Genomic DNA, 16,084 nt, shown 5'->3' on the forward strand with positions numbered 1-16,084 from the left:
TGCATCTGGCTTGTTCCGTGGGGAGTCTGCTTGTTCCTTTCCCTCTGCTCCTTCCCACCCTCCTGCTAGCACTCTCTCTCTCAAATAGATAAGTAATTCTTTTTGTAAAAAAACATATGCTACATTTACAGTACAAAAAAAGGGATAAAAGATGTCATTAATAATTTTTAATATGGATTACCTGCTGGAATGATAATATTTTAGATATACTAGTGTAACTACACTATTATTAAAAGTAATTTCACCAGTTTCTTTTTACATTTCTTTTTATAGCTACTAGATTTTGGAAATTATATATTTAGCTTGCATTATTTTTCTATCAGGCAGAATTGCTCTAGGAGAAAATTTAGGAGACTATCTGTGGGTATGCAAAGATTTCTCATAGGACATCCACAACAGTAAGCATTATATGTTTTTTTTTTCATTAAAAACTCCTGTTCATCAAAAGACATGATTAAGAAAATGAACAGGCAAGCCATAAACTGGAAGAAATATATACAAATATATATATATATATATCCCTGAAACGGGGCTTGAAATTAGACTATAAAAAGAATTATTACCAGTTAATAACCTAACTTTTTAAATGAGGAAAATGACTTAATCATATATTTCACAAAAGAAGAAATTCAAATGGCCAGTAGGTAAATGAAAGGTGGTCAACACTGCTGGACATCAAGGAAATGAAATTCACCACAATGAGATGCCCTTTCACATCTGTCAGAATGGCTGAAATCAAAAAGCCCGAGCACACCAAATGTTGGAGAGGGTATGGAGGAATTGGAACTCTTGTATATTTCTGGTGGGATATAAATTGTACAACTGTGGGTTCTGTACAACGGTGTGGTGTTCTGTACAATGGTCACAATTTCTGTGACCCAGAAATTCCATCTGTAATTTTTACTCGAGAAGAATGAAAACAAAGGTCCACACAAACATTTGTACATAAACATTTATAGCAACATTACTCATAATAACCAAAGGTAGAAACAACTCAAATGCCCATCATCATCAACAACTACAATAACAACAACAACCCAGATGCCCATCAACAAGTAAATGGATAACCAAAGTGTTACAGCATACAAACAACAGAATACTAGTAAAATGTCTATACTGCCTAGAGCAATCTATACTTTTAATGCCATTCCGATCAAAATTCCACCGGTATTTTTCAAAGAGCTGGAGCAAATAATCCAAAAACTTGTATGGAATCAGAAGAGACCCCGAATCGCTAAGGAAATGTTGAAAAACAAAAATAAAACTGGGGGCATCACGTTACCTGATTTCAAGCTTTACTACAAAGCTGTGATCACCAAGACAGCATGGTACTGGCATAAAAACAGACACATAGACCAGTGGGACAGAGTAGAGAGCCCAGATATTCCTCAAAATAAAAGAATGAACAGTTGGCCCATGTAAAAACATGAATGAATTTCAAAAACATGTTGAGTGAAAGAAGCCAGAAACAAAAGAATATACTCTATAATGCCACTTAGATGAAGTTCAAGTACAGATTAAACTAATCTATTGGGAAAGAAATTCAACAAAAGGAGCTGCCTCTGTTTGGGGGTGTGTGGCTGGGGGATAACTTAAATAGTGCACAAGGACACTTTCTGGGATGCAGAAAACATCCCATATCTTGATTGAGATAGTAGTTATATGAGTGTATGTATTTGTCAAAACTCATTGACTTATTCATGTAAGATTTCTGCATTTTACTGTATATAGATCTACCTTTGACAAAAAATAATAAAAATTTTTTAACAATAATGAAAAGGCTTTAGGTAAAGTTCAACAGTCTTACTTAAGACTGTAAGGTGGGGAGGGGCACCTGGGGGGCTGAGTCCTTAAGCATCTGCCTTCCACTCAGGTCATGATCCGAGGGTCCTTGGATGGAGCTGCTACGTTGGGCTCCTTGCTCAGTGGGAAGCCTGTTTCTCCCTCTCCCACTCCCCCTGCTTGTGTTCCCTCTCTCACTGTTTCTCTCTCTGTCAAATAAATAAATAAAATCTTAATTTTAAAAAAAAAGACTGTAAGGTGGGGAAATACAGGTTCAGATATAGAAATAGTAAAATGCCCACCTCTGCTGATGGGTACATGCAGTGGTTAACTCAGGATGTGTTTGGTTTTCTTTCATTCAGATGAGGTGGTTTTGGAAATATCTGTGAATCTATGCATTTTGATCCATAGATCTAGTGGTTAAGTAAGTGACCACAGAGACAATGCAAAAAAGAAATTCGTGGGCAGAATATAAAGAAATGGCACCGAGATGCATAAAAGCATGCACATACCTATTTTCAATCTGCCCGCACACCTCGAAGTTGATTCAGAAGACAGTGCTGGTCAGCCCATCTGAGGACGAGCTGTTAGCGGGGGAAATGGGGCGGGAGGTGCTGAAAACTCTAGCTGGCTCTTCTTGCAGGCAATGTTTTAACTTTATTGGGTTTTAGTAGAGCAGAGTGGCACAGTGAAGATTGCTGGGTCCATAACTTTATTGTTTGTTTTTTTTTTTCCTGATTATAAAAACAGTTTATACATTTTGTGAGGGGAAAAAAAAACACTTTGGAACATATAGTAAAGTGCAAAGAAGGAAATTAAGAGATAAGACTGTTAATAGTTAATGTTTTCCATATTTTTGTACAAGGGTGTATATATGTGTATACGCACACATACATGTGTATGTATGCACATATATAAGTATATGTGTGTGTATACATACAACTTTAGTCAGCTAATCTCCCCTCTTCATAACGATGGTCCTACCAGGTGCAGTTTTACATTATACATTTCTAACAATGAGTTGTAAGCATTTCCTGCATCAGTGAGCACCTTTCTCCAGCGTGGTTTCTAACCATGACAGATTAGCGCAAACTGCACTGTGTCCATTTAAGCCATTCCTGGTTGTTGGGCAATTATAGGTTGTTCAGTTTCCCCATCACTGGCAATGGTCATCTTTGCATCTTCTCTGGTGGTGCCATGGCATCAAGCTAAGAGAAGGGAGAAGTCAGAAGCGGGTTTGCTTGTGGAGAGGAGGCCTCAGAATTAGAGCGCAGGGCTCCACATATGACCCACCCCAGCCTACTTTCCATCGGTTGGCTCTGATTGGCAGATGGAGCAGCCAATGGCCGCTCTTCCCTTGACATCACCCCCACCCCGTCCTAGGTGGGGACTCCAGACTTGCTCCTAGAGTCTCCATCTCCCAGCCTCAGTGTGACTGGGCTGGTTCCTTCTCTTGACTCTCTCCTCCAGTTAGACCCTGTTCCCTCTCCAGCCTAGCCCACCCCTCTGGGGACTCTCAGTGCTTCTCCCTCGCTTCCACCTCACCTTTTTGCCCATTTGGTCTTGTCCTCATGTTCTAAGGCGGACACTGGGTAACCGGGGATGCCTGCGGGGAGACATCAGAGAAGATGTCATGTTTCAAGTCCTTAGGGAACAGAATTCCAGAGAATCCTGGGGAGATGAAGGGTCAGCTTCTTCTTTCCAAGCCCTCCTTGTGAAGGACCTCAGGAGTAGCAAGGGATGAATCTGGGAGCTTAACCTCTGCACTGAGAGTCCTCCACATTCCCCGTACGTTTTAGCATTTCTGATGTCTTAAGGTCACTGGAGGAAGATGCCCTGGGGCAGCAGATGCGGTGAGGGAAAAGAGACTGTGTGTACCTGGGGAAGAAGCTGGCACTACCTGGGCTAATTCCTAGTGATAATAATAGTAAGTTATTTCACACCTGTTATATACCAGACACTAGAGTAGATGATTTATAGAAATTATATTGAATCCTCTCAACAGTCACACAAAGTAGAAACTTTAACCCTGTTTTGTGAATGAAGAAACAGGACTTCAGAGAGGTGAAAAAGCTTGCCTAAAGTCACACAGCTAGAAAATGACAGAAGCTTGTTCTGAACCTGGCCTTTCTGATTCCCAGCTCCCTGCTCTCATGTATTCCAGACTGGAGAGCTGAGACCAAGGAGAATGTGGCACCTCTAAGGAGAATGGGGCAGTGGAGATGTTCAGTTCACTCCTGGCTATGAGGAGGGGGTTATGCCTGGCTAGATTGCATCTTTCAGGCTGTAGAAGAAAAAGTAACCTAGATATCCTGGAACTACTCTTAAACTCCCTAGAGTTTATCATGACTAGTTTGGAAAAGTACATAAAGCACATTGAATGATGATGCTATCAGTAATAATACTTGAGATTTTATTCAGTGCTTACTATGTGCCAAGCTTTGTTCCAAGCTATTTGTCAGTGACACTGACTTTATCCCCATAGCAGATATCCCTGTGAGGTCAATAACAGTATTACTCCCATTTTACACATGGCAAACTAAAGCACAAATGGGCTAACTGTCACACCGACAGTCAGTACTTTAAGCTTCTTGCTGGACCATGCAATGATCACATATAGGTTCCATATCAAAATACTAAAATGATTTGAAAAAAGAATGTATTTTCTAAAATCATCACTGTCATCACCACAATCAATACCACTGCCACCACAATCACTACCACCACCATCACCACCATTACCACCACCACCACCATCATCACCATCAACATCACCACATCACCACCATCATCACCACCACCATATCACCACCACCATCACCACCATCACCACCACCACCATCACCCCCATCATCACCATCACCACCACCACCCCCATCACCACCCCCATCATCACCATCACCACTATCACCACCACCACCACAATCATCACTAACATCACCATCACCACCACCCCCATCACCACCCCCATCATCACCATCACCACTATCACCACCACCACCACAATCATCACTAACATAACCATCACCACCATCACCATCACCACCACCATCACCACCACAACCACTACTACTTTATCATCACCAAGATCATAAGCACCAGCATCACCATCATCTCCATCATCACTGCTTTCTTTAACATCTACTGCAATGGTTCTCAGTCAAGGCAATGTTGTCCTCAAGACCTTTCTAATACTTAGAGCCATTTTTGGTGGACTAAACTTAGACTGATAGAGGTTATTGCTGCTGGTATCAAGTGGGTAGAGGCCAGGGATGCTGCTAAGCATGCTACAATGTGCAGGATAGTCTTACCCCATCCCTGAAATAATTATCTGACCCCAAATATTGATAGTGCTAAGCTCGAGAAATTCTGATCTACTCTGTACCAAGAATGCTGCTAATTGTTTTATCCTCCAAGAATTGTGTCTAGTCCCCATATCTCCCTTCAGGGCAGATGTTACCCTTCACATCCTCCAGATGGGTGAAGAGGACCTGAATGGATTATGATCTACTCAAGGCCACCTAGACAGCTAAAGTCAGAGCTGAGATTGAAACCCAGATTAGTATCTTCCCTCTGACCAGTCTCCTCCCCTGCAGTTGACTCTACTACCTGTTTCCCTAACTTCACTTGGTAACTAGCAACTACCATGTTCCAGACATATGCTCAATGCTTGGCACCCACCCTGCTCATTCTCATGGTTGCCTCTCTAGGTGGACCTCCATATCAACATCATAAACACAAAGAAACTGGGATGAAAGGAAGTCACTAAGTGAAACCTCATTGCTATATGGAGGCATGACTGCCTCTGCATTCTCCGTCTCTGTCAGTGGCTTCTAGTCCATGACCTATCTATCTGCCTCCGATGATTCCTGACAACACATTCCTAGCTTGTCCCTTCCCCTCCTGGCTTTGCCTTCCCTTCTTAAGGAAGTGTTCTTGAGACCCATTCCCCAGCCAGCACCCCACCCTTGACCCAGAGCAAGAGGCACCTGGTGGAGAAATGGCTGATCAAGGCGTAAATCAGGATTCCACAGAAGTAGACGCTGCCCAGGACTGTGAACACAATGAGCCACACCACTTTGGCTCCTGAGATGTAGAAACCTTTGTTCACAACAGGAGTTGTGTCCCCTGGAGGAGAGGATACAAGGGAGTCAGGGACATCATTCAACACTTTGCTCACGCACACATCTATTCTTCAGAGATTTACCAGCATCTGCTATGTTCCAAATGTTAGGAATTCAGTAGCGACATTCCAGCTGGAAAGCGGACAATTGACAATTAGGCAAAGAAATGTCTAATATCATTGCAGGAGGCAGGAAGATCTCCAAAAAAGAATCAACCCACTCTAGAGGGTAGAGAGTGACAGGGTTGGGGGTGTTGATTACACAGGGTCATTAACTAACTCACTGCATAGGTATTTGCTGAGCACCAACCACGTGCCAGGCACAGTGTTAAGCACTGGGGACAAGTGGTGAGCAAACAGCGTTCCCAGCCTTTGTCCTTCTGGAGCTCACAGTCTGGTGGAGTTAGAAAGGTGTGGATCAGTCAGTGCATTCACTGTCGGTCTGTCATGTCTGGTGCATAGCAGGTGCTTAGTAAATAGTATGGAGTGACCAGAATAAATGTCTCCAGCCCACATTCAGTGTTTGTGGCTCTCTCTGGGACAAGCCAGGCTGATGGCTTCTCATGCACTATCTGATTTAATTCTGCCAGAAGCCCTGTCATACAGGGACCCTTTTTATCTCTACACTACAGATAGGGAAACTGAGGCTCAGGAGGTGCTCTTCCCATTTACAGGTTCATTCTCAAGCCATATTCCAAATACCACATCCACAACGATCCCTGCTTCCTCCGCACCACCACCTGCTCTAGCCTTTCCACTTTCTCTTCCGAGCAACCGAGTAAAACAGCTGAGGACATAGGCTGTGAGGCCGGACTACCAGAATTTGAGCACTGCCTCCTCTGTTGATTGGAACTGGAACCTGGAAAAAAGCACTCAAACTTCCCACAGCTCAGTTCTCTTCTCTGTAAATGGAGGTGGCGTTCACAACAGTCACTTCCTCTGCAGTGAGACTATGAGGGTTGCACAGATTAGAAGAGGGGCTGGCACATAGTAAGTGCTCATTTGATGTTGGCTGACCACCTCTCCCTGGGACTCACTCTTGCTCTGATCTGAGGTCCCCGAGGGCTTCATGGAGGGGGGCAGCTTTGGACTTGGGCCTCAGAGGACAGGACGGGGTGGGGTTGGATTTTACCCAACCATCGTGAGCATGGCTTTGCAGGGTGGGGATGGCATTCATGATGATGGGCACTGCCTAGGCAAAAGCACAGAGATGGGAAGATTTGGGGAACATGAGCCTCAGAGGTGGGCTACTGTACTTACGGGACAGTTGGATCTGGAATTCCCTGTACAAGGTCAGCTGGGTCACAGGGTTCGCCACGATGCATCTGTATTTGCCCATCTGGTCCCAGGTCAGACTTTGGAGAGTGACGCTTGCCTCCGAGAAGCTCAGGAGAGAGCCATTGTGGACCCACTGGTACATGGGACTGGGTTTGGAAATGGCATCACACTCCATCATCACCTGGGAGCCGATCTTAGCAGACAGGACGCCTTTGGAGGTAATGGGACTGGTACTCAGCCGCACATTGTCTGGCCCATCTGCAGAGATGGCAGGAGACCTGGAGCTATGTTTCTGACCCCTTGGGGTCCTGTCTCCTTCCCTCAATCCACACACAGTCCTCCCCGACCAGAAGGTGCTCCCACGTTGCACCCCAAGTATCCCCTAGATCCAACACATGCAAGGTAGCTGTGCCAACAACACGACTATAATTATAACATCTTCCATTTCAAGCATCTATTATGAGTCAGTCCCATGACAGACCTTCACATCATGATAAAATAGGAGTAGAAGTAATATATTAGGCCCCCTGAATGTTGGGCTCTGTTCTAAACACTTTATAGGTTCATACATTTGCTTAATCCCCATAACAACGCATGAGTTAATTTTATAGATGAGGCAAATGGGGTTCCCAAAGAGAGTATTAGGGATTTCATAGTATCCTCCTGATCCACAAATGGACTAAGCAAATTCCCCTATGGCCTGGGAGGAATCTCCCTGCAGAAGCAGATCCTAGGTCCTGGCTCTTGACTGCAAACCTGCAGCCAGCAAGCTGTGTATGGAGGTCAGAAACTGTCTGCTCTGTGACCACTTTATCTCCATGATTGCCAGAGCATGCTTGTTAGGAAATCTGATGGACTTCGTGTGGTTCTAGATTTAGATGTGAAAACCATTCAAGCTTGTGCTTTTTCACAGTCTGAAGATGTGAAAGAGTTTGGTAAACGCGAAAAAGTCCCTGAACATCGTAAAGATCCAAGGTTCATTGTATTTATAAGGCGATGTCTTCAATTTACGAGACCCGTTTGATATTTTGGGGAAGTCCGGCTGGATTGCGTACTTGTGTTGGTAGGTGGTTGAAGGATCATGGAGAAAAGAGAATGCATGAAACGTGTCATTTAGCTTTAAAATCAAACTGTTTAAGGGAGTATAGCCAGTTCAATCTGAGTAAAAGGAAAAGTGAAGGTGATTTTACTAAATTTAGAACCAGAATAAAAAGACCAATGTATCTGAAGGCTCAAGGGAACATGGGATTTGAATATTTAACAAGTTGAATGACATTTTTAAGAAACTATTTGTTGTAAGAAGTCCTGTCCTTACAAAAGCCATATCTGAACAAATTTGCACTCTTTCTAACCTGAGGAGTAGCAAGCTGGGTCCCCATTTTAAATAGCAGATCATTCTGTGCCCTGAGGGTGATTCTAAGTCCAGAGAGCTGAGATTCAAACCCAGATCCAGCTGGCTGGGGGCTGACTCATGGTGTTTCCTCTCCCTGGTTCTGCATATATTATTGCTACATCCCCAGGTGGCCCTAAGCCCACCCCCAGCATTACTCCAGGGCCCCAGACCACTCACAGGCCACAGTCAGAGAGATAATTTTACTATTCTGAGGAATCTCCAGGATGCTGTCTATCTCGCAGTGAAGTGTTCTGTCATAGCGGCTGACTCTGTGAATGACAAGGGTCTTGAGGTCTGGGGAGATTGTCATCCGGTCACTGCTGGACACCAGTGTAAAATCCACATACCACTTGACAGTGGTGGCATTGGTGTAGCAAATGGCAGCCACAGAATCCACGTCTTCTATAAGAGAGGTGGCGTTGGCCCAGATGTCTGGCTTGCCTTCCACATCTGGGGGAAGCAGGAAGAAGACATTAGGGGTGGGGTCTGCCTCCCCAAGCTCTGCTTGGGGGAGAAACCTCGAAGAGGCTTCCGGGGTAGGTTGGTGAGAAGCCAAGAGTTGCAAGATGGGGTCTGAGGTCTTGGCAGGGGAGCAGCCCTAGAGCTGTGAGGGACAGAAAAGTAGGGAGTGGGCACAAATGGTTGAGGTGTGGACACTAGCCTGAGCCTGCCATCCTAGGTGTGGAGTCATCACTGTGCATCCACTGTATTAATGGTGAGTTCTTGGGATAGATGTGTGGCCTAATGGTTGTTTCTGAACCCAGGACCTAAAACAAGAACATCCCCAACTGAGGAGCCATGGGTAGAATTCAATGTGACAGGTGATGTTTGAACTCTGTATAATAATTGCTCCCTTTATCTGAGTCCCATTCACTTTATAGTTACTTACAGATTATTTACAGTTACTTACACCTACAGATACTCCCTCCAACCTTACAAAAGACAGAAGAGATATTATCCCCATTCTACAGATGAGGAAATAGAACACCACAGAGGGAAGATGAAGGCTCAAGGCCATGGGACATATACATAGTCAGAGGTAAACACAGGACTTCCTATCTCCAAATCCCCATTCTACCCACCCAGCCCTGTGGAGCCCCCAGGAGCTGTCTATAGTAGACAGAATTCCAAGACAGCCTCATGACTTCCAGCCTATATAGTCCCTGCCCCTCAAATGTGGGTAGAGCCCATGACGTCCTTCTAACCTAAACAATATGGCAAAAGTGATGGACTGTCATTCCAATCGTTACCCTTATGTCATATAAGACTCCTTCTTAACAGAGTTAAAACTTCTTAACAGAGTCTCCCTCTCCCAGAGAGGCAGAATTCAGTTGACCTTGAAGAATCAAAGAGTCATGATGTGACATGCCCATGGACAGAGCCACACATGAGACCACAGCCCTAACTCAACACCTTGTGAGTCTCAGAGCACAGCACTTGCCAGACTTGCCAGATGGGGATGTGTGCTAGTAAATGGGTGTTGTCTAAGACTGCCACTTGTGGCTCTTTGTTACGCAGCAGAACTAACGGATACCCTGAGAGTGAAACTGGAACCCTTGAAGGAAACCAGTGACCCTTCTCAGCGGGAGAAGCTGGACTACATCTGCCAAGTCTCCCCCTGTCACCTGCGGGTGGAGGACACTTGGACAGTTGGACAGTATGATCTCCCAGGGACCTCACTCCCAAAGCCCCCAGGTCTGGAAATGGGCAACCTGCCAACTCACCTTGTATTTCGAGCCAGCCGGTTGCTGTCTGGGTCCCATTGCCAGTGTCCACCCTCACAGTGTAGTTCCCTGTGTCATTTAATGCAGATCGCCTAATCATCAAGTCACCAAACGTGGTCACATTCTCCCGGCCTCTGTACATGGGCCCAGTCTGCCAGGAATTGGAGGGAGGTTTGTAGCTGACGATCATATTGTCCTCAGTGTCATTTGCACCACGGTGCCAGCTAAATTCTAGAGCATCTTCAGTGGCATTCTCGAGGACAATGATGGTCCGAAGTCCCTTGAACCCTAAGAGTGACTCTGGGCTGATGTAGATTTGGCCAGAGGCTTGGTGGGTCCCCCAAGCCAGTAGACTGGCTGGAGAAGACAAACAGAACCCACATACATGAGAGAGAGAGAGAGAGAGAAGAGAGATTGATTTACACTGCCCAGGAAATGATCTCCAGGGACACTGGTGAACATGCCATGGGTTTCTAGCTCCCCAGCCTGTCCTCCCCTCTCCACCCCCTTGGCCCCTGTCCTGGTCCATTCCTTCCTCACCCTCTTCCAGCCTGGTTTCCTCCTTGGACACTCAGTCTTCAACCCATCCTCATATGACGGTTATGTGGATCCTTACAAAGCCCCAGTTGTGACCCTGCTCTCTTAGGTAACTTCTGTAGTTCCCCAGCACTCCATGAATAAAGTTAAAACTCAACATGGCTTATGAGCCACTCTTAGAGAGAGCTGGTCTTTAGGACTCATCTAGCCTCCTTTTGGATCATACCTACCCCACCCCATTACCCCATGAACCCCCTTATTCAGTAATTCATTCATGCATGCATTTCTGCATTCATTTATCAGAAGACACAGTATCTGCACTGTGTTCCCCAGACATAAACGGCTTTCTTGTTATACCACACTCTCTCCTGACTTTGGGCTTTCACACATGCTGTTCCCTGTTTCTGACACACAGATCTCCATTCCCTCCTTCCCAGCCCCCTATCAACTCACTTCTACTCAGCCTTCACTTCTTAGCTTTGATGCCCCCCTGCTCCCCAGTCTGGGTCAGATGGCCCCCTGGGGCTCCCCCAGCCTCCTGGGCCCCCTCATCCCCATCCCCAACATTCTGGGTCACCAGAGTCTGGAGATAGATCTTCATCACACTGGACACCACATCACAGGGTCCCTGATCATGGGGCAGAACCCAGTGGGAGAGCTCAGTTGATAGGTGAGTGGCTGAAGTCCTCCAAGACTGTCTACACGTGCCTTTGACTTAGCATCTAAATTCTGTGGAGTGCACATGAATGTGGATGAAGATCTGTCGTCCTAAGACATGGAGATCTCCTGTCTGTGTACCCTAAGCCTTGACTTCATGGAGGAGGCAAATACCCCTGAGATCCCCTGCTCCAGGCCTCCAGGTGTAGATACTGGTGGTGTTTGAGGACAGGACACAGGGTGGCCAGTGAGACATGACAGTTGTCCCTGTCATGGGGATTCAGAGGGTCCTAGAAGGAAGTGAGAGATTGGGAAGGAGTCCAGCTGGAGAGGTAGGGGAGGGGATCAGGGCAGACTAGGAACCCAGGGGAGGTGATTTCCAGCAATCACAGGAGGGGGTCCAAGTTCATCACTCCTGGGGGTGAGTGGGGATGAACATTCTGTGTGTATGCATATGTGAGTTAGAGAGAGAGAGAGTGTGTGTGTCTATGGGTGAGGTAGGCCCAGGTATGTGAGCTCACGAATGTCCTGGTGCCAGCTCTGTCCTCCTCTCCTCTAACGCTTCCCTGTCCTATGGGTTCAGGTCTCTTACCCAGGAGAACCAGCTCCCTCCAGAGTCTGCATCTGGGTCTGGAAAGGTCCATGGGTTACGCAGGTCCTCCTGGGCTAGGTGTTTGTCCAGGGACTGGGCAGCCTCCTCTGCCTCTTCACAGACCTGCGTCTCTGGCTCTGAGATGCTGGTCCCCACCCCCCTCCTGCGCTCCAGTGGACTCTGAACCCCAGCCACCCAGGGCTGGGGAGGAGACGCTTGGGGAGTTGTTATCTTTATGACTTAGAGTGCACTTAGCTTATCATGTATTTGCCTCATTTCTTTTTTTTTTTAGATTAGTATCCTATGCTGCCCTGGTTACAAAAAAAATCTTAGGCTCACTTTTAGAAAACTGGAAAATACCGAAAAGCACAATAAATACAGGACAGCAGCCTTTTTAAAATGTGGGGCAATTGTTCGTTTTTGTTTTTCCTACTCCCTGTAGATCTCACTTTTTAAATTGCATTGTCTTATTTGATGAGGGGCTGCTTTTCACTCCCTGGACACCAACAGCTTATTTTAAGTCTCTCCCCTAAAGGGTCAGCAGATCTTGTTCCACCTGGACATTTGGAGTGGCTGTGGGGCCCGCTGTTGTATGCCGGAGCCAACATGTATAAATCCCATTCTTTTGGTGTTGGATCTTTAGGTTCAGTAATAGAAGTGTTGCCAGGGCAGAGCAGAGCGTGCTCATGGAGGGCACGGCTCTGAGCACATGTGATGTATCTGCATCTGGGGACCCCACAGAGGGAAAGGGAAACATGGAGATACAGAGACCCAGGTGGGCTGGATGAGGGACTGAGAAGGCAGGGGAGCGGGCTCACCCCAGAAAGGGTCACAAATCTTTCAAGCTGGACTTGGAAGTATGTTCATCTTTCATTTTTATGACAGTAAATATGACTTTAATTGAAAAAGCAATGCATTGGCTGTAGAAATTTTGGAAAATTCTTAAGAAGGAAAAATAGAATTCATACTGTGTTAGTAATTAATTTAAATAGTTTTAAGTTGTTATGAATACTCATTTAAATAAATGTGTAAATCTGTTACTATTTATAATAGATTATTTAAATATGCAGATGAATATTTATACATTCATACATTTTTACATTTATAAATATGTAAGTAAATAAAATCCTTTTAAGTAAAGTACAAACTTATTTATCAGAATTTGATTAATACTATTGGAAAGTCACCTGTAACAGCCAGATCGCCTGGAGATACAGCCAGTGTTTTTCTTCGAAACGTTTCAGTTTTGATATGTCATATGTACTCAGGCACAGATACATATTTTTACCAAAGTGGTATCATACCGTTCAATATCCTTCTATATTCGGGCTTCTCTAATGTTAAGCCCAAGTTTAGACAGAGGTAGGTGAATATACACCTCAGAGTTCTTATGGTTCATTCAACATCTCTGAAGTCTCCTACTGTATTCTGACAACCCATATGAATATTTGTAGCCTACTGCAAAACACATCTTTGTTATATTTGTTATAATAGGAAAATACTATATAATGTGCCACTGAAATTGCTAAATTGGTCCTCCTCAGTATTTGAGTGTAAGTGGTGCCTGTAGACAACACAGAGAATAGGTTTTCTGCCTGTAGCTTATCAGAAGCCCTACTTCTTGTATCGCCATTGGTCTTTGTTCATGGCTGCATACTATTCCACTGCATTGGCCATGGATCCATTTGTTCAACCCATCCCCTATTTGGGAGCATTCAGATTCTTTCAATGTTTCCTCTTTTTTATACCAACAGCAGAATAACGACTTTTGCCCAGTCCCATTTTTGGAGCTAAATGGGTCCCAGAGATGGACTTTTGAGTAAAGAATTTACCTTAGCCAAAGACATATCTGACTTTGTCCTCAACTCCTGGAAGAAATGCCTAAATCCTTTGAATGCCCTGCCTGATAAGAGTGTCTCTATTTTCCTTGTGGGGCCTTGGAACACACTGGATATTCCACAGTAGAAATTATGATGAAGGCTTTGGGTCACATGAAATCCGCTCTGCCCCTGGAGAGGCGGGAGGTCGAGGTCAGCTATATGAGCAGTGAATCATAACTGAGTGAAAGAGCCCCAATAAAAACTCTGATGACCAGTCTCAGGTGAGCTTCCCTGGTCAGCAGACTGTCATACACTAGTGCTGGGAGGAGGTAATGCTGTCCATGACTCATGACTCCACTGGAGAGACATGTGGAAGCCCCTGGATCCTGACTATGCCCTTTCCTCCCTTTCACTGACACTGATCTGTATCCTCAAGCTGTAACCAGCCCTAACCACAAGGATAATAGCTTTTAGTGTGTTATGTGAGTCCTTCCCCTAGAAGGAGGTGGTCTTAGGTATCCTGAACTTGCAATAGTGTCACAAGTGAAGGTGGTCATACGTACGGATGCCCCCTAACTATGCCTCACTGTCTCCACTTGCAATGTGAGGATATGAAACCTTTCCTCTCTATAGGACTGCTGTGAGTTTTCAATAAGGTAACATATATAAAAGACTACCAACAATGCCCCCACACTGACCATTTCAGGACATGTTAATTCCTAATGGCATAATTAGAAATCCTTTTATAATGTTTCACTAAACTTTTCGGGGAAAAAAGAAACATTTTAAACTGCGTTTATAGATATTTAAAAAACACTTCGGTTGTATGACCTAATAACAAAAATCTTCACAGGTACTTAAATTATCCTATAAATCTCATTAATTAAGATCTTGTATCCTTATTACCTTTTCTTTTTCCTTATTAAGGTAAAAGGGGGTTGGTTAATGGGAGGAGACCAGCAAGCTCTGGCCCAGAGGCCATCTGATTGAATCTATTTGACATCACTCGACATGAAGCATCGCTATCCAACAGAGCTTTATGCCAAGCTTTATGCCAAACCACTACAGAAGAATGTCCTTCCCTTGTATCCAGACTGTACATGGACAGTAATGCTTGGTCCAGGCAATCAGGACCGATATGGAAAAACTGGTTTCATCCAGAGCCCACAGCAAGAATCCGAGCATTTACGGAAGTGAGACCCTCAGGAGGGCCCTACGCTCAGGAGAAAGCGGCAGGCTTGGAACATACTTTGGGCTCAGAGACTCACTCTCATTCCCTTAAGCCAACCCCTGAGCTCAGCTGGGTGTGGGTGGCAGCCTGAGGAGGCCTCCCAAGGAGCCCTTAATCTTCTTCTAGAGCCCAGCTTTGTACCTTTTTATCAAGACAGAAAAACGTCACAGGCCCTCCCAGGGCAAGGTTCTGCCTGGGACAGCCAGAGTGAATACTGGACGATGCTCACCAGGCCCAGAGACCACAGGGAATGCTAACCTGGGATCCTTGTGGAGATCAGGGTTCCACACCTGTAAACCAGGTGGAACCCTGACGCCTCAGCCTGGTCCCTGTGGCCCCGTGTGGGCAAACCTATCACCCCAGTTGCATCAGACCATCAGGGAAAGCCATGAAGTTGTCAGTCGCAGCAACCCTGAGATGGTCTACATTTTCATGGGGGTGCCATGCGAACTGGATAGAGAGGATAGGAGGCAGGACCCCCCCCCCCCCACCATCAGCTCCCAGAGAAGAATGAAGTGGAATGGGAAAATAACATTAACAATAACATGGGTAGTAACAACAGTGATAACAGTAATAATTCTTTGCCTTTTATCATTCCTGTGTAGCGAGACTGGCTTCTGAGTAGCAGAGTGGGAACCAGGTGTCAGGGCGCAGCTGGTGTGGAAGTGAATGGGTTGAAGGAGTAATGGAAGGACACAGGTGGTGCCGCCATCTGGGTAACTCTCCGGGTGAGCAGCAGAGGGCGCCCTAACCGCCCTAACGTTGAAAGAGAAGCGCCGCTGCCAGGAGGGCATCGTGGGGGCGGTGGAGAAGGGCACAGACCCGTTTCTGCCCCCAAATTACCTGATATCTGTAGGTTTCAGTGACCTCACCGTCCACTCTGTAGGCCTCAGAGTGGGTATCGCACCTCCTACCTTTATGAATTTGAGAACAAAAGCCAGAGAGTA

At 45.5% G+C, this 16,084-nt stretch overlaps 1 protein-coding gene across 3 annotated transcripts; it reads right to left on the reverse strand.

Annotated features, from left to right (window-relative positions):
• Positions 1-1,388: 1,388 nt before the first annotated feature.
• CEACAM18 (CEA cell adhesion molecule 18) lies at positions 1,389-12,239 on the reverse strand. 3 transcript variants are annotated; one of them, XM_047711401.1, is made up of 7 exons: positions 12,087-12,239; positions 10,301-10,657; positions 8,754-9,026; positions 7,166-7,441; positions 5,772-5,910; positions 3,342-3,388; positions 1,389-2,992 (listed from the first exon to the last, which is right to left on the reverse strand). In XM_047711401.1, exons 1-6 carry the CDS (start codon positions 12,136-12,138, stop codon positions 3,352-3,354), a joined length of 1,134 nt encoding a protein of 377 aa, XP_047567357.1. In that variant the 5' UTR covers positions 12,139-12,239; the 3' UTR covers positions 1,389-2,992; positions 3,342-3,351. The 3 variants fall into 3 exon arrangements, with proteins under 3 accessions (XP_047567357.1, XP_047567356.1, XP_047567358.1); XM_047711400.1 differs by having other exon boundaries at positions 3,333-3,388; XM_047711402.1 differs by lacking the exons at positions 1,389-2,992; positions 3,342-3,388; positions 5,772-5,910 and adding exons at positions 5,918-6,921; positions 6,954-7,002.
• Between the last annotated feature and the right edge of the window lie 3,845 nt (positions 12,240-16,084).

Source organism: Lutra lutra, chromosome 17 (genome assembly GCF_902655055.1).
Source record: "Lutra lutra chromosome 17, mLutLut1.2, whole genome shotgun sequence".
Taxonomy (NCBI): domain Eukaryota; kingdom Metazoa; phylum Chordata; class Mammalia; order Carnivora; family Mustelidae; genus Lutra; species Lutra lutra.